This window comes from Scomber japonicus, chromosome 5 (assembly GCF_027409825.1).
Source record: "Scomber japonicus isolate fScoJap1 chromosome 5, fScoJap1.pri, whole genome shotgun sequence".
Taxonomy (NCBI): domain Eukaryota; kingdom Metazoa; phylum Chordata; class Actinopteri; order Scombriformes; family Scombridae; genus Scomber; species Scomber japonicus.
In genome coordinates this window covers 12,954,610-12,980,253 of record NC_070582.1, presented here as the reverse complement: position 1 = coordinate 12,980,253, position 25,644 = coordinate 12,954,610, and the positions used below count along the sequence as shown (strand labels likewise).

The 25,644-nt window shown below is 38.6% G+C and overlaps 2 protein-coding genes across 2 annotated transcripts; one reads left to right on the top strand and one right to left on the bottom strand.

Annotated features, from left to right (window-relative positions):
• The first annotated feature begins 5,269 nt into the window (after positions 1–5,269).
• Positions 5,270–7,945, top strand: LOC128359206 (B-cell receptor-associated protein 29-like). Its single transcript, XM_053319646.1, has 8 exons — positions 5,270–5,329; positions 5,767–5,873; positions 6,068–6,168; positions 6,269–6,416; positions 6,623–6,758; positions 7,082–7,178; positions 7,314–7,414; positions 7,548–7,945. The coding sequence occupies exons 2-8, from the start codon at positions 5,782–5,784 to the stop codon at positions 7,581–7,583; spliced, it is 711 nt and encodes a 236-aa protein (XP_053175621.1). The 5' UTR covers positions 5,270–5,329; positions 5,767–5,781; the 3' UTR covers positions 7,584–7,945.
• Positions 7,946–8,615: 670 nt separating this feature from the next.
• On the bottom strand, positions 8,616–22,471 carry LOC128359202 (solute carrier organic anion transporter family member 1C1-like). The gene is made up of 14 exons (XM_053319641.1): positions 22,392–22,471; positions 18,486–18,627; positions 17,220–17,352; positions 16,874–16,995; positions 16,216–16,362; positions 15,738–15,836; positions 15,015–15,263; positions 13,873–14,037; positions 13,043–13,238; positions 12,615–12,780; positions 10,587–10,771; positions 10,279–10,343; positions 9,822–9,939; positions 8,616–8,841 (listed from the first exon to the last, which is right to left on the bottom strand). The coding sequence occupies exons 2-14, from the start codon at positions 18,625–18,627 to the stop codon at positions 8,616–8,618; spliced, it is 2,013 nt and encodes a 670-aa protein (XP_053175616.1). The 5' UTR covers positions 22,392–22,471.
• Between the last annotated feature and the right edge of the window lie 3,173 nt (positions 22,472–25,644).

The window sequence follows — 25,644 nt, the reverse complement described above, 5'->3', positions numbered from 1 at the left end:
TGTTTTCTGAACTCTGTAGAACACAATGTGCAGGCCCGGACGTCTCTGCAGCACCACAAAATGTAATTTAAGGACATTTGCACAAACATTTAAATAATATTTCGCCACCTATGATTTGAAAATATCAGAAGGCCATATTGCGATTTTGATAGTTATTCTGATTGATTGTTCAGCCCTACATCAGAGTATAAAGGAATCCTGGAGTGTTAACAGGGATCAGCAACTTCTACAGCTAGATCCATGCTAATGTTGGCAAATAGCATAGTGTGGTGTTATAATACAAAAAAAAGAGTATTATCATGTTTTTTATATGAGAAGAAGTAGGCCATATGACAAGCTTATGTCATCAAGCATGGTTATAAAATATTTTAGAATGTTACATTTGATGTAAATTGGAAAAATACTGTTTTTCATTATCCTCCAGGAAATGTGGCTGAGACAAAGGGAGCAAGTAGCATATTTCTTATCTCACTAAACCAAAAATGTGAAGGACAAAAAGAAGTCAGTTAATTTTGTGCCTACATGGCTGCAAGCCCAGTCCCTGCATGTGTGCACCTGCCTGTCTGTGTGTATTCTGTGTATGCATACTCCTGCATGTGCAGCTATGCTCATAGAGTATGTGCACACAGCCATGTGTCAGCCCAATTGTTTTATCAGGCAGAGACAGAGTGTCAACCACTGTGTGTGATCAGGGAGACAGCTGAGAGGAGATTGCTGCCCTCCAGCTCTTCTCACAGTGATGACTACAGTCTGGTGAAGCTGCCACTCTTCTCTCCACACGGAGAGGTATGAATAGGACCACCATAACAGAGCTCACTAACACAGATTGGCAGCTTGAGTCGCACACTGCTGAGTAGCATAGGTGTGCAATAACAACAAAACAGACTATTACAGTTTAAATTGACTCAACTGCCCTCATGTCACAATAGCAGGAGTTATTTTAAGCATTTAGGCCTCTGAAGTAACTTCCCAATCAAGTTGTCCATTTACAGTATGAGTTGCCTGGCAGTTGGAGCAATTCCAAGGCTTGGGTGGACATACAACAGACAAAATCTGAGAGTCAAAAAGGTACATACTGGGAAAGAACTTAATTACAACACCCAGGGTGAGTCTGTGTAAAGCAACCAACCACCTGGCTGAGAATTGTTATCCTTTTGGTCTAAGAATAGCAGTTGTCATAAGGTGTACAGATTATTATCTGTTTTTGGGTCAATTTTGGGGAAAATTCAGTTGCTAAGTGTTGCCAAGCTCTGAATATGGTCAATGTTACTGAGTGATCATAGACATACATAGGCCTACTGTTCATACATACAGAGCTGATATCTTTGAATACATTAATACAAAAATAAATACATTTTTGCAGTGTTACACAGTTCTGCAAAATCTACATTTATCTTTCCTTATACCTATTTATTCAGCAAACTCCCAACTCGTTTGTAACATTAACTTTTTAATGCTTCAATGTGACACATTCTATTCACACACTTCTTTATTCTGGTAACTTTGTGAATGTGCGATCTTTACTTATAGCGTCTCCATTTTTTTTTGTTTTTATTTCCCACTTGCTTTGGCAATGTTAAACTTATGTTTCTCATGCCAATAAAGCCCCTCTGAATATAATAGACGTGAACTGTATTGCATTCATTTGGAGGACAGAACAATGTTTTTGTGTTACAATACTGTACAAACAAAATAACCACGCTGATTACTACTGTAGCTACATCTTAGTTGATAAACAATAGCTAGATAGGAGTTACAGGTTCCTAGCCACATCTCTCACAATTCAGCACACGTAACGTCAAAAGATGAACTTTGCGTTGCCAGGAACTCATTCAAAACAAACCAACAAATATTACATCATGCCAAACAGCCAGCTACACCACTGACCTGTGAGGATGTGTCTTTAGGAACCCTTTAGTCGGATGTGTTTGAAGTTCTTCATCTACAGTCTCCAGTTACAGTCTGGATGGAAGTGGAAAAAACTATTGCAATCGGAGCACCGTGATTATATGTGAATCCATCCTCACACACCTGTGGGGTCAATATCACCTGCCTGACTTCTGAACTGCACTTCTAGACATGGCGCCACCAATAGGCCAGGAGAGGAATTACAGCCGCAGTAGTTTTATACATGTTCGGCCAAAATGTGCTGTAGATTTACAGGTGCTGCCTTTTGAAGTTGTGAGAAAAATAGTATATCATAACAGTATTGTGTATTTGCAATTACTTTTGCTTGATGAGTGATTCTGAGGAGAGTGTTTTTTATATAACAGAACCTAACCCTTCCCTGATGGTTTAGGCCTTGGAAAGAGAACTAGACAATGGGGATCTGGGAATACTCAAATAGCAATCGCCTACTCACAAACCCCCAACTGAGTGCTACTGACGTGGGGTTAGTCCCAGTGAACAAGAAGGCCTGTATCTAGGCTAATAAAGTAATCTAATTGAGATAAAGATCTCTTTTTAGAGAGACCTTTCTAGAGCAGAGAGAAAGAAAACAAGCATGTTGTGGACAGAAAGGATCTGACCTCTGTATGTGCACCAAATAGTAAGTATTCAGCCTTTGCTGAGAACTGGGCAATATCTCATGGAATAGATATGTTATGTTATGTATGTGTTTCTCTTTTATAAAAATGTAATCCCTGCTAGAGTGTGACTCATATCTCACTTTTAATGTGGATTATCTTGTAACTATCAGGCATCACTGGAGACACTGACATTGGCAGATGGAAAAGCTTTAAGGAAAGTGAACTGAAAGATTAACCCATGTGATCTGAATCCCAGGGATGCTTTGTTGTTGGACTTTCAACTTTTATCTCCAGAAGAGTTTTCTGCATGCTGGTGGATGTTGAGGGATGAGGGAAGCCTGAAGGTTAAAGAAGGAGGTTAGGAGTGTGATTTTCATTTGTCCAGGCATGTGCAACAAGGCAGAATGACTTTGTAGTTGCAGAAAAGCCTTTTGAGTTACTTTAAAAAGTTCTGGTAAATGCTTCAAATTAGTCAGGGAGGAGATACAATGTTTTGCTGTGTGAGGAAATACTGACCACAGCTGGTCAGGCAGGGCCATTTTTAAGGGAACTGCATGCAGCTGACCCCCTTATGCAAGGGCAGAGGAGTTAAAATATTCAGTGCACTGGTTGTTGTCAGATTGTTGTGGCTTACAAACCTCTTCAATCCTGAATTTATGTCAAGGACAATGTTTAAGTACTGACATTGACTGTAGTCTTGACCTCCAGCATCCAGTGAGGCAATCTGAAGCTCTCTGAAAATTAAATGCAATGAAGGTCAGGGCATACAAGACAGAATCACATTTAATACACATGATCACCACTTCATATATTATTTCTGGCCCAGTTTTCCTGTTCAAGGCCTCACGTACCTGCTCATGCTACCCTACACAAAGCCCACTCTTGTAACCATTACTTATCCAAATGGGCAGATGCAAATAATGTAAATGGAGCTGATGGCTGAGCTAAACCATGCAGGGATTTACATGGACATCATGACTCTGCTTCTCAGAAATGAGGGTGAGATGGATCAGGAGACACTCACAGGTGCACTAACTGCATGTTGGTGTTTGCGCAGTATACTGGACCATTATAGTGAAAATGCACCTCACCCTGAAGGCGAAGCTCTCATTTTACTGTTCAATTTATATTCCAACTGACAGCTGGTCATGAGTTTAGGCAGCAACTGAAAATATAATTTCTTGAATACAAGCAGCTATTATAAGCCTCCATTACAGGGTATCTGTGCTACCCCTCAGGGACATGATGAGGGGCTCAGATATGAGGAACTCAAATATGGACACCACTCTGTAAAGGTCCAGAGTTGCATCCACAATAATCAAGAGGGCCTCTACATCATGACAAGTCTGGGAACACCTATCCCCAGGAACAGCAGAACCAGGAACAACAAATTATCTGAGGTCATCTTGTTGGCTTTCTGCTATAATGCCACAAGGACAAGAACTTAAAATGATTGACTACTTGGTATATGCAAATAATGCATCTAACTGTCAAGTGACCAGAATCAGATGTCTGTTGCTGCACTTCATAGGTTTGTGCATGGCTAAATGTTACTGGGTCAACAAAAATAATGAAAAATAAGTATTTTGCCAAAACCATCTTATATTACATATGAGATAGCGTGTATGAAGTCTGCATGCATTGTGACCTCCAGTTCTGACAGGAATATATATTGACAGATAATAAATACAACGGATGACGGTGTCAGGTTACAACACTCCACCAAGCTCGCTATCATCATAGACCTGACCATCTGCTTATTGCAGGCATTTTACTGTGATGACTCTCTAGTCTCCCGAGCAGCGACCTCTGAGATGGTGCGGAGAGGAGAGCAATCAAAGCACATTCAGTTCTGCCAAAGTCATTTCCCCGCTCTCAAAAAGCTATCACAGGGTGCAGCTGTAAACATTTTGCTCCTCAACACTCATGAGACATGCAGTCGAAGAGGACAGCAGCTATCAGTCTCTTTCACAGAGGAAGCCTGTATGAATTTACTTTGCAAGCTGAATACAGCAGAGAGGGCAAAATATAGAGAACAGTCCTAGGAGCTGAATTCGGTCTAAAAACCCCATTACTCAAAAGAGAGAGTGTGCTGAAGGCTATGCTCAAGAATCTCCTCTTCTTTTTTGTTTTGTTTTGTTGAGGTGCAATGCCTATGCACCATGCTTATGTGTTTATGAACAAGTCAATAGCTGATTGTATTCCCTTTTTTTTTTAAATCACACAATGACACAAAGAGCAATCTTTTCAAGTCTTCTTGTAATGAATGAGCTTTTGGAAAGTGCCTACATCTGCTATTTCAGTGACAACTATTATATTCAGCTAGTGTGTAAACTGAACCCATTACCCACTTATTATTAGTTGTCTGTACATGGCAGATGAGGTATATGTGAACTCTTGAATTTGATTAATTGAATGCAGAACACTTCCTACTTCCTGCTCATGTGCAGGCATTATATTGTATTATGAGATAATATCGCCCTCTTGTGGATTTTTTCTTGGTTTCATTTTGAGTATGAAGTGGAAAATATAAATAGTAAAAAGTAATAAACTTGTGAAAAAGTAGCTGTGACATAGATTCCCAAAGAAGAACATAAAGAAAGTAAGGAAAGTAATACACTGCAAAGATTTTTGATCAGCTTTGAGGCCATAAAGGGACTGCCCGCTGAGTCAAGCAGAGTTTTATTTAGGACTGGATCCTCTGCTTCTCACCAGCAGCTGTCGTGTGTGCGCGAGAGCTCGAGCTCGAGCGCGGGTGACTGGACTTTTCCGGACTTCTTAATATCGTACAACATTTTCTGGTAAGCTAACAACTCTGTATATTACTTGGCATAGATCGACTGCACGCCACTTTTAAATACAACTAGAACACCACCCGATACTATACTGAGGAGCGTCTATAGGTGGAAGCCTATAAATAGAAAAAGGCTATGAATATCTTCTACAGATGGCTTGCTGCTAGTAGGCCTACAGAATTTGCTTGTATTTAAATGTGCACAAAAGGTTTTTATAGTATGTATACAAGAAATATTAATATATATAATATAGGCAGTATAATAGTATATGCTGTATAATAGAAAAATATTAAATCAAAATGTGAGTGAACAGTGAGTAATTATCTCTTACATTAATAAACATGAAAGTATGTGTCTCCAAGTGGAAAGGTCTGTAATATATAATTTCATGCTTGTTAGTCATACTATAAATAGAGATCATTTTAACCTGTTAATCTCCACAGGAAATCACTGTCAGGATGACTCTCCAGTGGACAGCAGTGGCTTTCTTCCTGTATGCAGAGATAGCTGTCAACATCATCTTGTGCATACCTTTCATATCAGCACAGAGGTAGCAGTTAATTTAAATAAACACACGGTCAGCTGGCTGTCCAGAGGACAATTTTCTGATTGAATACATTCCAAGTGTTTGTAAAGAAGAGAATTGAAAGATGTCACACAGATCACCAGCAGTGTCTCCACAGTCTTTTTGAGTAGATTATTGTTTTGATTGTTTATCATGTCTCTTTATTACCTCCTTTGTAGATGGCGTTCAGTTTTCAACTGGAGAATATGGAACTGGTTATCTCCATACTGGAACAAATGCTTCATAACTATGGTCGTAGTCCTTGTTGTTCTTTTCCTTGGTGAGCAATCTGCTGTGAGCAATAGTCCGCTGTAAGTGATACATTTCATAATATTGAGTAGTCTGTTATTAGTGTTTTGTTTCAACCTGTCCACTCTCAGATGCTGTCCGTGAGGTGCAGAAGTACTCAGATCCTCAGCCCATGGAAGATGCTAAGGTGAACCCTAACGTGTTCGACCACGTCCACATGAAGCTGTTCAGAGCTCAGAGGAACCTCTACATCTCTGGTTTCTCTATCTTCCTCTGGCTGTCAGTGTCTACCCACAGTTTATGTAGAGTAACTTTAAAATGAGTGTTTGGTAAATTGCTCTAGTGGAAACATAGACAGTCAACACAACATATCTGCTTAGGCTATTTTTGTTTTACCATTCATTTTGTGAGGTCACTTTGCCTGACCTGTCCTAAGCTATTTCTTCCATTCCGTTTTTTTCTTTTCCTGTCCTGTGAACACACAGTATCATGCGTCGAGTCGTCACCCTGCTAAACCAGGTTGCTGACACCTTGGCGAACAGTGCAGGTCTTCAGGCACAGGTGGACAGTGCTGTCAAAGCAGCCAAGCGGAGTCAGGAGGACAACCTGAAACTGAAACATGTGAGAAGTAGCGACTTAATCATGGACTGATAACAGAATTAAAGTTTATCTTTGGTTTCATAAAGCCAATTCACTTGCTTTTCCTCCCCAACACATACTGTAACATTCTGTATTGTATACCAACAGTGTAATTTTGTCTTTTTAGGGTTAGGGTTAGGGTCTGCTCATGTCCATATTTGAAAGTATATAGGTTTTGAAACATATTTTGAGTATTGCTTCTGTGCCTCTGTGCTTGTATTTTTTCATTATTGTACATGCTATATTGTCTGCTTTAAAAATAAATGATTTAAGCTCCACTGTTAAAGAGAATCATTTGTTCTCAGGCTATCCTAGATGAAGAAAAAATACTGTCAGCAAAAAACCAGCAACTGAAGCTAGAGGTTGGGAGGCTGGAAGGTCAACTGAAGGCTGCAGAGGAAGGTGAGTAATCATACTCATAAAAACAATACTTGCATACAAATGTTAGCTGTGATATTATGAAAGGTGATTGATTATGAATGGAAAAAGATGAAGCAATGTATAGATGCGGTATTGTGTGTGTGTGTGTGTGTGTAGCTGTACGCAAGTCTAATGCTGAAGTGGAAGCCATGCGGAGACAGGCCAAGGGGCTTGCACAAGAATATGACAGACTACTGAGTGAACACCATCAACTTCAGGTAACACAGAAACACAAATGCACACACACATGCAGTATATTTGTGTATACAAACACAGTCATAAATACTTACTATTCACTGACTCTACTAATACTGCAGTGATTATATTTTTAATCCTTTGCTTGCTCCACAGAATCTTCCAAGGGCTGAAGACAAAAAGGATCAGTAACCAACAGGAATATCATTTCAACAGGATTGTGTGTTACATGCAGTAAGCCACCAGAGGCCATGTTTGTCTTTTACAACTTCATTTTTCTTTGAAGTTTGAACTGAGGTGTATTTTTTAATTGATGGGATTAATAGGCTACAGGTTTTCAATGAATAAAACATCTTCTTTCTAAACTCTGTATCATGAACAGGGGCTCATGCTTATTTCTACATTATGCTAACGTTTAATAATGAGGGTATAGTGTTAGGGTTATACCTGACAAGTACTAAACTAGACAAAAACTGTTTTATTATTTCCCCCCCCTGACTGACATGTATGATATCCATGATAAATAAATGAGCATGAAAAATAAACAAATGAAACCCCGGATATTGTGTCCTTTCATTGATGTGTTGTTTGTGTGTTATGACTGTTAAGCTAATGCTGCAAAACTCATAATGTATGACATTCATAGCTAAGATTGAGAGAAGAGACAGATATTTAATGATGAAGTGATCTTACTGAAGAAATGCTTTGTTACATCTAGACAGTAAGTGACAGTTTGTGCTCTGTATGCCATCAGTATAATCTTTCACAGAGCTCCTGTTCCTATGTTGCCTGTAGCTTTGATCTGACAGATGACTTTATCTACACGCTGAAACACTTACTTTGTCTCATACTCAGTGATGTAGCCATGTTCACAGATCCTACACCAAGCGCAGTGTAAAACCTTACATAGACCAGTAAAAAAATCAGATTTTATCAAGTTTAATCATAAAAACAAAGACTAACATAGAAAATACCACGCAATTACTTTATTTTTCTACAAAATTCTTCCATTCATGAAAAACACAAACATATTTCTATACAATCCAGAAATAGCATATTTCGTTTATAAAATGACTCTTATTTCAGATATTGTACGTCTACACAAATCCTGTACAAATATATACTCTGTGTGCTATGAAAAATGTCCACAGTGTGTTTTCCTCTTTATGTCTGAGGTGCTCCACAGAGCCAGAAGAATCAGAAGAGGAGAGGCTGTGCTGAGGCTCACAAGCGCGTCTCTCTGTTAGGATTGCAATCCAAAGCCAGTATAAACTGCTCACAGTGTATAGAGCTGCTCTCCTCTTTCCTCAGTGACTCCAGATCTGCACTCCCATTGGTCATGGCAGCTTTCTCCTCCTTCTTAATATGTCTTTTGAGTAGAGGAAAGCCCAAAATACACAGAAAGAAAGAGACCGTCCTCAGACCCAGTGTCAGACCCAGGTACACTATCCTGCAAAAAACAGAAGCAAGCAACACTTCTGGAGTAATAGAAACAAGTATATGCAACACACACATTTCCACACCATTGATGCACAGATGACTCAGACCTCAATATGAAGAAAGAAGTTGATATTCTGCACATTTTAAGCCTTGAGCTTATTAGCAACACAACTATTAAGTCCAAAAACATTGTGTAGTAGTAGTAAACTCAGCAATAAAAAATGTTTTGCCTTAAGGACAGGCCAAGGGTGCTGCAAGATTTTTTTTTTCATCCTACTTTACTTTTGTGGTACATTTTCAATAAAGTTTTAGTACATCAAAAAACAAGGTAGCATTTACTTTTGCCATATCTTTGTAAAACCCTTTCAAACGTATTAAAACAGAAGAAAAAATACTATATATAAAGTTATGCTGACAGTCTGACAGTAGTATCTGACAGTAATGCAATACACTTTCAGGCACACTAGTTTTCAAGGTGCACAGCGGCAGAAATACCAGCTGTCGAAGAAAGCTACGGACAATTTATATTATTTGCTGCAACTGAAGGTTTAGTTTAGCCTTCAGGTCCTTTCATGAACTGTGTCCTTCTTAAATGGCAGCTTATGAAAAAAGGTTGTAGCTAATACAGCCTTTGCAATGCCATCCCGCTTGTGCCAAACTTATTACTGTATGTTCTACCCCAGTAGTGGCGAGTATCTAAGAATAGCTGTGTTGTTTCTCTATTTTTCATCCATATAAGAAGTTTGTACAGTCTCACAGTTACGCTTCTGTGGTTACACATTTTTAGTCTTGCTACAAACTGAACTCTAGGGTTTAAAAGGTGTTTAATACTGATGAAAATTGCATACAAGGTTTCACAGTGAAACTCAAAGACCACAATGGCAATAAGTCTTGTACTTCATGGTGTTTTCTTTGGCATACTGTAAATGTGAACTGAATTCAAATAAACTAAACTCCAAAAAATAACTAAAGCTTCAAAAATGAAATTACCTGTAAGCTGAGGTGTTATATATTCTGCATGCTCCTCTTCCTCCACACATCTTGTATCCCCATTTAAGGCATGTTGTGTCAATTATAGCTCCAAAGTATATCGGGGCCGGTATCCCAGCTGGTGTACAATTTAAAGAAATTATAGCATAAGAATAAAGACAGGGTTTCTTCAAGATGAGACATCCATCATTTAAAAAAAAGGGATTTACATTAACGGTAAAATATTAAATATAATATGATATGACAATTATAATGAGGCTTTACATTTTTAGAAACACTTAATGATGGGCTTCAATCAAAATGATATAATGACACAACCACATGCACATTATTTTCGGTAACACTCCTCTCTCCTCGCTTCAACATATAGTATGCTGAATGTAACGTCTTTAGAGATATCCATCTGCATTTAAACTAACAAGACAGTCACGTACAGAACACTAAAGATGGTTCTCACCCAGAGTGCGAGTGGCCAATGTGTGGATTCCAAGAGCAAGGGATTTCAGCTCAGGCTTGATGCACCTATAAAAACAAGACTGTGGTGTTAAAAAACAAATATTTGATACATTTGAACTGGAAAACATATCTATAAACATTCCATTAATACATGCTTTAAGATGCAAGTGTTAAACACACATGTATGATATCATATTTATGATAGCAGCATAAAATGTAATTGTTACAAGATTATGTGTTGCTTTAACAATATGCTGTATGTGAAATGAGTAGTGATTTCACTCTTTTTCAAGAGGGCTGTTGACGCACCTGATGAGCAGCACAAAGCCAGGTGTGCCCCCAAGTGAGATGATGAAGGAACTGAGGACAGACAGAGCCAGAAAATATGGAAAGATTTTGTCACAGCTGTCCCTGCGTGGACACTGGCCCAGTGTGGCCGTTAGGTTGCCTAGTTGGGTATCAGCCATCACTGCACACCTGCAATTGTCAAACACCTGACAAAAGAGGAATCAGGTTAGGGTTGAAGAAAGAAAATGAGTTTAACAAGATCGATGTGTAATGTGTACCAAGGTGTGTATCAAGGTGTAAGATTAAGATCAAGATGGTGTCACTGATTGCTGCCTGAGTGTTGCACTCTCTAGTTTTTTTTCTGTTTTTGTTTATTTGCCCAGTTGTCAGTATGCACTTTCATATCACATTCACTAGGAAATGGTGAAATAGAAATGTTGCATATTCGACAGTTCACTCAACAAACTTTTTCACTGGTCTTTACACATCCAGAAACTTTTTCAGATATTTGACTTGGAGGAGCAGCAGGTCTCTGTGGGGCTTGGAAGAGATGCAGGTGAGGAAAGACTGCTGGACCACTGGTTAAGCTGCGACAGCGGAGGTTCTGAACAATGTTCCCGTCATTACATTTGTTTCAGTGAAACCTGGCTTGTGGAGTCCGTCCCTGACCGCATTCTACATCTGCTGGGCTTCCAACTCCACTGAGTGGTCCATGTAACGGAGTTAACAGGAAAAAGGAGGGGAGGCAAATTCAGCTTGAATATTTAACAAAAATTGGTGTACAGATGTCACAGTATCAGGGAAAATATGCACTCCCCACCTAGAGACTATTTTCATCAACTGCGAATTGTGGCTAGTGTTTACATCCCATCTGAGGCTTGTGTTAGTGAGGCCTTACAACACCTGGCTGAACAGATAACCAGCATGAAGTGAAAACATCCAGACTCCCTTCTTGTTATCCTTGGAGATTTTAATTGAACAAACCTCAGCCACGAACTGACAAAATACAGACAGCATATTAAGTGTCCATCACAGATAAGAACACACTGGACAACTGCTCACAATATTAAAAGACGCATATCGCCAAGTTCTCCGAGCGGCTTTGGGACTCTCTGATTACTGTCTGGTTCATCTTCTCCCAAGACAGACAGAGACTAAAAATGATGAAGCCGATGAGGAGATGAACCAGAGAGCCAAAACTGGAGTTACAGTCCGGCTTTGACTGCAGTGTTTTTGATGCTGCATCTATAGACCTGAATGAACTTACTGATACGGTCACATCTTACATTGCTGTATCTTTCTGAACCTTCAATTACAGTAAACCCTGCTTTACAGCAAACCTCAGGCCGCTTTATCAGGGCAAGGAGGAGGCAGTCAGCACTGATGCCCCTCAGGGATGCATGCCTTGTCTGCTGCTCTTCTCTCTCTATACCAATGACTGCATCTCAGAAGACCCTTCTCTTAGACTCCTGAAATTTCCACAACAGTCATTGGCTTCATCTTAGATGTAGAAGAGTCTGCATACAGACAGGAGGCTGAACAGCTAGCCCTGAACAGCTAGCCCTGTGGTGCGGTCAACAAGTTCAAAACTGTGAGGAGAGGTCTCCCACTCACCATACTCAACTGCACTGGGTCAGCTGCAAAATCCTTCCTTTAAAATATATTTATTTTAGTCTAAAATACCAAATGTACAATATATTTCACTCATTACTGAAGGGTGTATATACTATAAACAACTGCCTATTATACAGTATGTAAAGTAACTTTTTTTAACCATTTAATTTTTTTATCTCATTGCTCCTTGCACCCTCTACTTCTTTGCACTATTTGTACACTATTGTGAATTTGTATTGTTATGAGTACATTAAGAGCTGGAGTCAAATTTATTTTAAACATACTAATGTAATAAAGTAATAACAACAACAATAATAAAAATGTAAATAATATTATGCCTATAATATTACATAATATTAAGATTGGTCAGCATCCCTTGAATTTATACTGTGTTCCTGCATATTATCAATAAATGGGCAGTGGTGCATGTCTGACCGTGTTTCTGCCAGAGCCAGTGGAGGAGGTGCATCCAGCCAAGCATGGGGACATGTAGGTTATCCCATTCTCTCCACACACTGGATCCCACTCCCTCCTTGAGCACAAGCAACCTGAATTACAGTCGGAGAAGAGGGATTGCTCCTGGTAAGACAAGCCTTCCACTCTGCATGTGACAACATGAAGAAAATGCATATATTATTGACAGCTCATATGAAAAATGAATTAAATAAGAAGCCACAACCATTACTGTGCATGGGATATGAAATAGTGACACAGAAATACAACACAACACAAAGAGAACCCAAGGAAGTGTGCTAGCTGTAATGGTTAATTGCGAAATTGTCATTACTCCAAGCTTAGCTACTTGGTCTAAATATTACATATTAAACTAAGATATGAGGGAAATGTATGCAGGCTTTACATACCCAGTATATGAAACTGTGATGCCTGCCACCTTGGCATTGTCACAGCTCATGGCTAAGAAAAAGAGCGACAGGAAATAGCCCAGCAGAGAGGTCCCAAAGGCAAATTTAGCTGCTCCCATGACACCTAGCTTGTACTTCTTCATGACTACTCCTCCAGAGAACATCCCAAGGGCCACAGCCGGGATGTTGATCATTCCTAGCCAAACCACAGAATACAACAGATTCTTACAGGGATAGAGGATCAGGGAACGACTTGAACGAGCAACATCTCTTCCCAAAAGGGATCAAAGTCAGAACGCTCATTCATATCAAAGTAGTTTCATTTATTTTTCATGTAAAGTGAACTGAAGTCATGTCATGAAAGATGAAAATGACTTTTGATGGTTGAGGGGATAGGGAATGCATTTCTCATCATCCAACACCCTATTCACTTGTTCAGTTCTGAGGATAGAATGATCTGTTATTACACTGTCTCCAATTCCATTAGATTGACTTAATAGTAGGTCTCATTAATCTGTGTTTATGTTAAATGAAGGCCTAACTGTCATTCCACAATGTCCAACGATTACGGTAAACTTGGTTGTCATTTTGAAGCTGCTGCATTTACTTAAGAGGGATGTGGGAGTTGGAACATAAAAGATTCAGCTGGCTCATGAATGACTTATGATGACCATCCAGCTCACATCACTTTGCATTCTTAAATATTTTCCTTTCAGTGAAGCAACACAGGTTTTGAACAAGCTTGTAACTCATCGACAAAGATTAAATGACCAGACAAAAGTCTCCCAGAGTAAACATTATGAATTATATATAAAATAAAGTCTGCTTACCCATGAGAAAATTGGCTTTTGATGCTGACTGACCATAGTGTTGCTCAATGTATTTGGGCTTGTAGGTGACCATGCCAATGAGAGAGTTGAACTGAATGATGGTGACGCACAAGTAGATGACGTACACAGGATTCCCAAAGAGACTCTTCAATGTGGGCACAAATTCTGTGTGGGGGAAATTAACATTATGAATAGCACTTGACTATGACTTGACTAAAGCCAATGACTATGCCTTTTTTACACATTTAGGTCTGTATTCACAAAGTATGCTATCTTCCCCTTAGAAGTCCTATGTGGCACTAAAAGTTCCTAACTAAAGAGTTTCCTCTTAAAACCAATTCATAAAGCTGCAGAGAGTAACTTTTAGTAAAGAAATGAGAGCACTCTGGAGCTAAAAGAGGGGGTGGGGTCACTGGTGTGGTGTGACATTTCCACTGCGTAAGACTACAACCCTAAGTAGCTCTGTGGCTGAAAGCATGCACAGTACAATGTAGCAGAGAGCCAGCTGCTAGATATTAGCAACTAAGCTAGTGGTTTCTAAAAGTTTAAAAAAGTATCCTTTGGTTAAAACTATCACCAATGATTCTCCTAAGTTTGGCCTGCCTTCAGGGGGTAAATGTTATCTAATAAAGATATGGCAACATTTGGCAACATTTCTTGGGCATAACATTTTTTGCCCAAATCCAGTGATTTTCAATGTGTGGTGTCAACCAATCAGGGGCTAGCAGGAAAAGCTGAACATATTACATATTACCAAAAACTTTTCATAATGTACAGATTACTATTGCATTCATAAAAAGCATATGATGTTCACAACTAGGCCCACAGAAATAATTAAAATGGTTCAACCTTTCCAAGACAGGATTTCTTGCAGAAAAGGTTTTACATGAATCTGAAGACAATTAATATTCATTAGAAGAAATAAAAATTCTGAAGTTCTGCAGTTCAGGCAGAAATGTGGGCCAATAAATACATTTAGTTATTTACTGGCCCAATCCACTCTAGCTATTTATCTCGTGATGGCAGTAAAAGGGAAATGTATTACATTACTAAAGGTTCCACTGACTGCATACAACACTCAATATTTATTGCAGGTATTAACATTTTCCCAAAATTGTAACTTGATGTGTTTGTAATCACACCTTTGGCCATCTGATGTAAATTAGCCGGCTCCTCAGGTCTGAATTTGTGCTCCATGGATGGGGAATCCTTGATAAACCTGGTCTGCTCTGGAGTGCAGCTGGTATCGTGTTTATCAACTGGCATGGGCAGCGATTTGGGCAGAAACCAGAAAGGAACTGCTGACATCAGAGTGATAGCACCAGCAATGAGGTAGCCCAGCCACCACGCTCCCACCCAACGGGCATCAGCAGGAGTAATAGTCACAGTCTCTGTGAAGTGATAAGGATCCAATCAGCACAGTCTGTGGACTCATTTATGAGCACATTCATTTCAAAGGCAAGGAATATTTATTTAAATAACATTTCATATGCCAAGGCAGTTTCAACCTGCATTACATCCACTTAACCTTCAGGGCTGTGGTAAATGTTCAAAGGAAACATTTCATAACTTAAGGAGACGTCTTCCAACTTGTATTGTTGAACAGAGAGGTTTACAACAGCTTCAAAGTGTTTGCTTCCCAGTCAGATTACACTGTATCACAGGATTTACCCTGTTCAAATTCAGTTCCTCTTGGCAGGTGTGTTGCATGCGCAGCTTTAACGCTGTTTTGTACAACAGCCGGTTTCCAAATTTAACTTGTGAGTGAATGTCTGAGGATTGTGAGTGAATGATAAATCTACAGTAACAACCGAATAAGTTCAACATGGTGTATCAGTTAGCTTTAGTCTCCTGAGGTCACTCACCCATGTCCACATAACCAATGTCAACATAGATCTTAGCACACAGCGACCCCAGCAGGTACCCAAAGACAGGACCAATTATTGATATGGTTTGGACACAACCTGTGATAAACAACAAAGAAAAACTTTTTTATTGTGTACTTGTGCAGCATGGATTGACAATTAATCTGATCTGACTTGAGTTATTCTGTCTTGAAAGGAGGGGTGAATGTGTTGAGTACATGTAGTGAAGTATCACTCTATTATGTGCAAACACTATCTTCATATGCGTTATGTATAATATTTCACAGTGCATGGTGTACAATATATGTTAAGCACAACATACATTTTCTCAGTAATAGCACTGTGGTCTCAAATAACACAATATTCATTATTTCCTGGTTGCCTGAATATACCATCATTTCATTCTGATATTAATAATTAACAGGGGGATTCAAAATAAAGTGACCCACTAACATAGACAGTAAGTCAGATGTATTACCGATATACAGGGCGGCATTCTCAGACTGTGCATAATCATCAATATAGGAGATTCCCAAAGGTTGTACAGGAGTCTCTCCAATCCCACGCAGAACATTTCCCAGAAACACGTAGATCCACATAGAAACACTGGACTCTCGCTCACAGCCTGCATTTCAAAAATGAAATAAGACAAATGAGCTGAGAATTTATAATTACAAGACTGACAAAACATCAAATTCAAACATCAAATTTGGCCTGTTATGATCGAATAAATCCTTGTAAGTCTGTCTCTCAAAATGACTACATCAGGGATTCACTGGAATCTTGTATCTGAATTCATTTTAATCCAAACCATGATCTTTCCCTAAACCTAAGCACACCTTAACCACACCATAAAATATTGTTATTTTTTTAACAGTGGCATACTATGCTCCTATGGGTCATTCTGGAGTGCATTTCTATGGCCATCAAATGGTGTCAAAATAACTATAGGTTGGTTTTACCAGCTGAATTTTAGACCTTTACTGTTGTTTAGTTATGAGGATATGTTGCAGATACAGCGGTACATTTATTGTGAATGTCTGTATGGTCTGAAAATGTCCTCTGTGGGTCCCAAAATTCAGAGAAATGGTTTTCTTGATAGATGACAGTGAGCATTTTTCTGTTCCTGGTCTTACCTCTAGAGGGTAGTATAGAGGGTCTGTCACCTGTCCTGGAGGACTCAGGTGAGCTTGTTGGACATGGAGAGAGGTTATTTGTTGAATTCACTGAAGATCTAACTGATGTTTCGATCTTATAGCTGCGTACAAAATACCAATGTGACTGTTAAACAAGGGAAGGGAGAAAGCATCAGGTATTGTTAGATATTCACAATGTGAAGCACAAAACATACATCAGAGACTAAAATTACAAATTGTGACAAATACTGGCATTACATTATGTTTAGAAGACTTAGATCAAATAAAAACATGGCTGGAATTTGTGAAATACGACACAAGCATACAGACATGGCATTTTGCCTACCGGCCAATGATGAAATGAGGCATGGCGATCAAGAAGGTCCCAAAAGACATCAAGATACATCCAATTGCTATGATCTTGGGTCGGTGAAGCTTGGCACCAAAATAACTCACAAAGGCAATCACCAACAAGTTTCCTACAGGGTTAAGATGATCAGAAGAGGACATGGAGATGACTCAAAGTCATTAAATGAGACTTTATTCTATACGATTTATTAGGCATCTGAAAATATCTAAATCAGTCATCTAAAATTGCTGACATCTATAATCTCTTATAAAGCCTGATTCTGATCTGTCTTTGAATGGGAATACACCACGGAGGCAATCGTGAGCTGTGCTGTATTAAACTGAGCAGGCTGACAAGCATGAGAGCCATTACCCAGAAGAGGTATTCATACAGGGGAAATAAGGCTTTACATTCATACAGCTATACCATACATATATGCCTTACATTAAGCAAGGACATACTGAAAAACACTTTTTCATAAAATATATCTTACTTATCATGAAACTGGTCCTTTTGGTTTCCTATATGGCATCGCTTTGGCATCCTTATTTTGACAATAACCCTGACTATAGACTAAGATGGGCTACAAAGTTTGACATATTTTTTTCATTGTCATTTTATGCTTTATCTTTAGGATTTTATTTATTAGGATTTTAAATAATATAAAATACTTTTTTATTTCTTATTGTACTATAAATCATGTGCTACTTTGTTTGAAAGGTGCTTCATAAAAAAGCTATATCATTATTTTGAATATAATTATAACATTTGTTTTTGCGCCTGCTTGCCATACAGAGCAGCTCATTCACTGCCCACTGGGTTTTCACAAAGAAATGTAGGTCTCATAGCTCCACTGTGTGTATATCATCTACCATTACCAGCCTTATCAGAGAGCTGTGTACATTGTGATCAAAGTCAGTGTGTGCATTCACATTTATTTTAGTTATACAAGCGCAATATTACATGTATTTCATTCAGTGTCCCCATGTGTTGTGCAACTACACAAATCATTACAAAATCTCTCTATTTCAAGCTTTCATATGTAGCTTCAAAGGATTTTCCGCTTATTAAGAGTCAATTAGGTATGCGACCAGTGACTATTCTAGGCTCAAAGGGGATGCATAGGCTATAGTGTCGAACCTGCTGACACGCTGAGGACATTTTCTTGGCTTACTTGCATTAGCATCTAAATGCCTCAAAACATGTGCATGAATAGCCAGTAAATAGAGAGACACACGGACAGAAAGGAACCGGAAAACTCACCTATTTCAAAGCTCCCATCTATGATGCCAATCATATAGCTGGGGATGTCAAATCGCCTTTCTAGTTGTGTAATTGTACTCTTCATATAGCTGCCAGACAAAGCTTTGGAAAAGTAGGCAAAGGACAAGGCAGCAAGGAACATCTACAAAGATACAGAGAGAAAAGACAGAAAACTGCATAAATGAGGTGGCACAACCCACATACAAAGTGCTTCTCTATTTGTATTTCAAAATCATATATATATATAGGCTCATATAGGCTAATATGTTTTAGATGCTGTAGTTCAAACATCTCACTATTTGTCTCCAGTTTTACAAATCAAACTCAAAGCAGCCACAGTTGAAAGAAAACATGGAAAGTCATCAAATCAAACTCTAGAGGTTTGACTGGAAAGCAAAAAAAAAAAAAAAGCTAAAAAAGCAAAAAAGCACAAACAAAACAAGAAAGTACAGTAATTTATTTCAGCACTAGGTTGTCATTTAGTGCATGTATTTCTCTGAGTGAGTGCATGCATATGTGTAGTTTACAGATACACCTGTGGAAAAGCTAAGCTTGCAATGTGCTGGCCAGAGGGTGTTTTGAGCTCCCTTCTCCTTTTGCTCAGCCACCTGTGGACACTGACAGTCTATAACAAAGGAAGGATTAGAGAAGCCAATCCTACAAGGACACAGACACATCCACTGCACTATGAGCTGACAGACCGACCGACATGCAGCATAATTGGAAACAGGTGAGAGGTAACCATAGCCTGCACTCTTAGGAATGGAAAATAGCCTGGGCTCAGAAGAGACACACGCACCATCTATCACCATATAAATGCATATTCTAGACAGCCACTCATGTTTCAGTATTCAGCTTAAATCCTTCTGATGCCATTTGAAAGCAAGTAAACTAAATTCACATATGATTGGTTTTGACACAATGATATTATTATCATGGTTTGGAAGAGAGGGTTGCACTTCAACAATGGGGTTCTCAGTGGAGTGCTAAATCCAAAATCCAGAGAGCATGTTCCAAAAAATATGAAAAGGTATCACATCCCAAATTGCCACATCAAGGAGGACAAAATACAAAAATTTCATTTGTTTATTTGGCTCATCACATCTCATATGTGATGAGAGCCAAATAAACAAATGAAATGTTCATATTTTGTTCTGCTTAATGTGGAAATTTGAGATATTATTGTTATATTAGTATTAGTATATTAGAAGTACAGAGGCTTGGAGTTTTGGTCTTGCAGCCTTCATCAGATATACTAGCAACATTTTTTCTAAAACATTGTACATTTTTTAATTTTACATGTTTACTTTAAAATACCCAACTATTTTAAAAAAACTACATTTCTATTAGTCATTCAGTATGCTCTGGTGATAGAAACTGGGTGAAATAATCAAATGCAGTAAATAGTTGGTCATGGCGTCACATACCATTGAAAACTGGTGTTATTTATTTAGATCATGGCTCCAAGTGTAAGGATAAGTTAAATAATAAAGGTTAGGTATTAAGCCCTGGAAGATACTGCATATATCTGCTCTTTGATACCGGTGACCCAAAGAAACAGAGAAAACTATTCAGAAGTCGATCCTGAGCAACATGAATATTGAACTTGAAAGCTTTGTGCTCATGGGTTAAGCTATCTGTATTGTGTGAATGCCTGTCATGTGCATACAGCCTAAGAAAGCAGGTGAGACATTTCATCAAACAACTGTCAAATTCAATAAACAATTTAATTTTCTCTCTCTCTCCATCTATGTTTTTCTGCAGCTGTAGTCTCAATTAGCACAGGGACTCAGAGTGAGAGATGAGAACAAAGATACAGGTCAGAATGGAGAAAGACTTTGTTCCAACCTCTGTCAATCATGGTAAATCTGAGAAATTCTATGAGGAACTATGGCAACCACTATGGGTTGTCGATTAATATATCTCTGTGTAAACATGGGCTTCGATCTATGTCAAGTGCATAATTACTATTCATACCGCAGAATATAAGTGGATATCATTCTTCAGTAGGAATGCTGAGACATGATGAGGTTCTCATATGACTGCATTGATAATGTTGATTTGGGGATCTTGCAACCTTATTCCAACATCATTGTGCCACCTACTGCCATAATTTAGAGAAACCTTCATCACTTTTTGCAACTTGGAATGAGGAACATTATTAAACCATTTTAATATCTCCATGCACCCATCCATCCAGATTTATTTTGTATTTATGTTATCATTGCTAATCTTTCTTTTTTTTTGCAATCTGGCTGCATCTTAATGTTCTGTGAGGCACTTTTAGTTTAACTTTCATTATATGATTTTGCATTTTTTTGTATCAAAAAAAAATACATCAAGGTTTTAGCTTATTCTGTGTAATAGTTTACACTGTGGCAATGAATCACAAAAATCTTGTGAGAGAAGCATCATTCTTTTCTTTGTAGTAATAACCAAATGTATAATAATAATAATAATAATAATAATATTAACACATTTTAACTATTTGAAACACTAAAAACTGGGTATAATGATCCATGTGGTTTATGCATTGGAAAAGGAACCCAAAAACTGCTTGACAACTACCTGTATTTTACAATATTTGCATGTGTGGTACAATACAGTACATGTACAGTATGTAGAACAATCCTAATCTGCACTAAATAAAGATGCAGAGTGCTGCTGTGGATATTATCAACACGTGTGCTGCAGGCAGACAAAAACCCTTTTTCGACATAGACTGAACGAATGTGATGAATGTATCAAAAGCACCACGCTGAGACCTTCATTGTAGGATTACCACACACAGAGGGAAAACCCATGGAGAAAAAGGCAGCATGACTGGAATTCCTTATTATTGTTGCTTGTAGCTGCACAAGTATTTCACTAAGCAGCTTTTTAATTATTGTCCAATGTGCTTCTTAATCCAATAAAGAGGTAAAGACCCTCCATCCTGACCTTTTTTTAAGGCGACTAAATATCCAGTCCAAAGGGCACAAAGAGCTGCTGCACCTAACACCTTGCATGGTCTTTAACTCAACCTACCAGTAACATGCAGCAGGCTCAACACAAGCTTTGAGTGTGTGTTCAAACATTCATGGATTTACATAAACATAAACATGTCTAAAGCGGTTTTATTCTGCTAGTCATCCATAAAAAATGCTTTTTTTAATGACTTAGCTGAAGAAATCACAGTGCAGCAGAGTTGACTTGAGCTAGAGCTTTTACATATTCTCCACACACGAAACACACTCACAAGAGGGTGCATTCACCAACACATGCGCTCAGTGCCTCTCTTTCTTACACACATGTGATCCAAGTTGTAGGAGAGTTATTTGTGTGTCTCCTCTAGGCCAGTCAGATGACTTTGAAAATGAAAGAAATGTGGACCCTCTGTCCTTTCAGGCTGAAACCCTTCATGCATGTTCTTATGACTGGTGGAGAACACTGTCCCTCCTGGGCTGTGCAATTGTACAGTATTATGTGGTTTTCTTCCCCTCTCTGCAGCTTTCAACACTAGATCTTTGTATGGTCAAACAATGTCCTCCAAGTCTTGAGGAACACGCGTAGATAAAGATATAGTTTGACTACTGTATGTATCACTTCTGAAACTGAGAGTGACATTGTTCTGAAATGTGTGTATATCAGCTTTCAAAGGTTCATGGAATTTAATGTAGGTAGAAAAAAACATGAAGACGTAAAAAGAAAATCATCAATGGCAACATTTTCACTGTGATATTAGCAAAGACCTTTGCAGTACGCCAACATTTTCACTAAATCTGTGTGCATGAAAGTTAGACCCAAATTCTGTCTTGAAATAAGCCAGTTAACACATGCATCTAAGCACACTTCTAAGAAACTGTTACACATGTTTCTATCAGCTTCAGTTCAGTTCAAATAAAGGGCTTGTCAGGGGTACAGTACCTTCAGATTGGGGTGACAGGAGTTCTTCACTGTTGAGGACGGAGGGTCAGCAGTCCAGCTGCCTGTGGCTGTGTTGTCCATTTTCCTCATGGAAGCCTCCTACTGTGCCTTGACTGGGTTGCAATGTGTCTTTAGATGAGTTATTGTGGTTGTCTTCACTCAAACCTGTTTGAAAGAATTGGGATTCAGAGATAAAAACAGATCTGTCAAGATCATTTTGCTACAACAAACTAGATTTTGGTAAATGACAGAATATAAAGGTGTAATTTGGGATACTTTCATACCATAAATTGGCTGGATTGAGTTAATTGGTATTGTAATTTACAGTATATATAGTACATGTGTGTATTGTTGTTTTTACTGTAAGCTTGACATTAAATATTCATTGAATTCTCAAAAATAATATGTTTCCCTGCTCAAAAACCCATGCAGTCCTGATAAGAAGTGAGTTAAGACAATAAATGAAAAACTGAATCAATGAGTCATGACTGACTCACACATCATAAATTTGACCTAATTCAAAGTAAATGGCTGCATGTATAACCAAAGTGCTTTGCAATTTGCCTTTCATTCACCAATACACACACACTGACACTGACAGCAGTAAGCTACTATGCAAGGTGGTGGTCTAACTATCAGGAGCAATTCGGGGTTCAGTGTCTTGCCCAACATCAGGAGAAGCTGCTTATTGAACCTCCAACCCTGTGATTAGCAGTCAACACTTCCTGAGCTACTGTACCTCCTGAGCCAAAGCAATAGTTGTTGTCAAGAAGGACCTAGAAATAAACAGCAAACATTGGTGACATGATTGCAGATGACGATCCTATGATGTGAAAAATGTGCAGTGTTCCACTAGAGGTTAAGCAGATGTCATGTTTATATATATCCTGTGTATATCAGACTGTACAGTCATCATGTGTATATTTGTGAGTGTTTGTGTGCGTTGTTAAAATAAGAAAAGAAACAAACAGGGCATAAGCAGCCATAAAAAGCTTATGGTTAGCTTACTAAATACATGGGCTATTCCATACTGGAGCGTAAACTGATTAAAACGTATCTTGTTGAAACCAAGTCACAATGACTTAGTGATATAAAGCACACACAAAGGGAGAATAGGAAAGGCACTATTTGTTGATTGCAGTGAAAACATGTTAACAGTGAAAAAAACTAAACAGATGTTGTAAACTTGTGAGTAACAAAACAATCAGAAAGACAAAGTGTATCATGGTTTGAAGAAGCTCCTGGAAGATTACTGCTTATAGATAAACCAAGTTACCAACTACTCCTACTATATGCCTTAAATGCACATGCAGTACTGTTGATCATCTGTCATCACCACCAACAATCTGCTGTGGTCACATGATCCTTTCTCTTTCCTTAAGGTCAAAAACACAAAAGTCCTACAGGCATCATTATCTTCCTGAAGGGAGGTGTACTTTTATATCATGTTTTTGTATCTGATTGTTAGAATGATTTCTGATGAGGATCTGATGATGCTCATTATGAACTTTTTAGAAAAGGCAATGGTTAACTTCAAGAAGTATTATAAAACTCAGTGATAGACAGAAAAACAAGTTTAGGCTTTAAATGACTGGGTTTTGGGAGAAATTTGGAAACAACCAGGTTTGATTTCTGTTGAACTTGGCCAGTGCTGCTTTTGCAATGAAATGCTCATGTCATATAATGTAATAATGTGGCAACAAAAAGGCTTCAGGAAAAACATAAACACACTACAAAACATGATGTGTCAAGTACTAATCTTGAATAAAACTGTAAGTCATCTCAGAAGAAAATCAGGAAGGCAACGAGTGCCAGCAGGAGCATGTGAGCAAAAAGATATAACCATCAGATATCAGTGATTAATGCAATTACTGATATTTGCATGTTTAGTGTCGGTGACTTATTAATGGTGACATGATGAGAAACAGAGAGAGATAGACACAGAGAGCGTAGCAGAGCTGTGACACGGTTTAAAATCCAGACTGCTTAATCAGTGACATGACAACTCCCTATGGATCCTTCCTCCCTGCACCAAACCACAGGGTGGCTTTGAACTCTGCAAGAAAATAAATGTAGCTGCAGCTGACGACATACATACAAAGGATTTCACGCTCTAACCTTTACAGATACTAACAGCGCAGCAAGACTGTCAAATATACTGACCTATATTCCTGGTATATGCAAGGAGGAAGTGTTTATTTTCTGTAGTACCAACCTACTAATTAACTCTACCACCTACTGAGGCTGCACGTGGATGGAGGAGGCTATTTATCCCATCTTATCGTCATGTAATGATGACATGATGACATGATGACAGCAATGGCTTTCCTTTTGTTAACAAACCTTTTAAACTGCGTCCCACATGCGACTATGAGCAAAGTATTTCTGACAATAGTCAAAAATATTTCATCTATATGTTCAGAAGCTTGTGTCTAAGGGTTTTGCTCCAAGAGAGGTGGTTAATGGGCCTCATTCCCTCTGCACAATTACTCTGCCTTCTCTCCAGAGTCACTGTCTGATTCAGACAAGACTGCCCATTCATGTCCAGACAGCAGAGAGAGAGAGGACTTGTCTTAAGGTGAGAAGGAAATCTAAGTTGTGACTCTTTTATGAGTCCAAATCTCTCTCATCTCATAAAAAAGTCCACTTACTGTATGCATCTGTGTGATTTTAGGCATGGTGTTAAATCTAAATATAATGTATACATCAATAATCACTGAGATGCACCTGGTTTCAACTACAACCTCCTGTTTCTTCACATCATGATACATTCATGAGCATGGTCTGGCTGCCTGATCAGGATTCAGGACAATAATCCACAAGTGTTAGACTGCTGTAAAGCCAGATGGCCTTTACACTTAAAATCACAGATGTGCAAATTAGGGGGAAAAACAGAAAGGGTTTAAAGACGTTAAAACCAACTGGCTGATTTTAAACAAACTTGTGCTGAGTTCATTGAGAATTTTAAGTAGGCTAATATTCAGTGGACTAGGGATACACGTATAAAAACAATCGTGATTTTTGATGAATTACTGGTGATAATGCACTCAGGTTAATTAACCAATGCATATTGAATAATGAGATCAGCTTCCACTGGATTCTGCGAATCCCCTGCTGTTTCCACAGACAGCAGTGTGTGCACTGCACCGGTGAAGTGTTTGCTGATGCAGAGTTGATGCTTCACTGACACTGGGATATTTTTGGTCTATCACTTGATTCTGAAATTATCTGAGATCATTTCACTGCTGCGCGC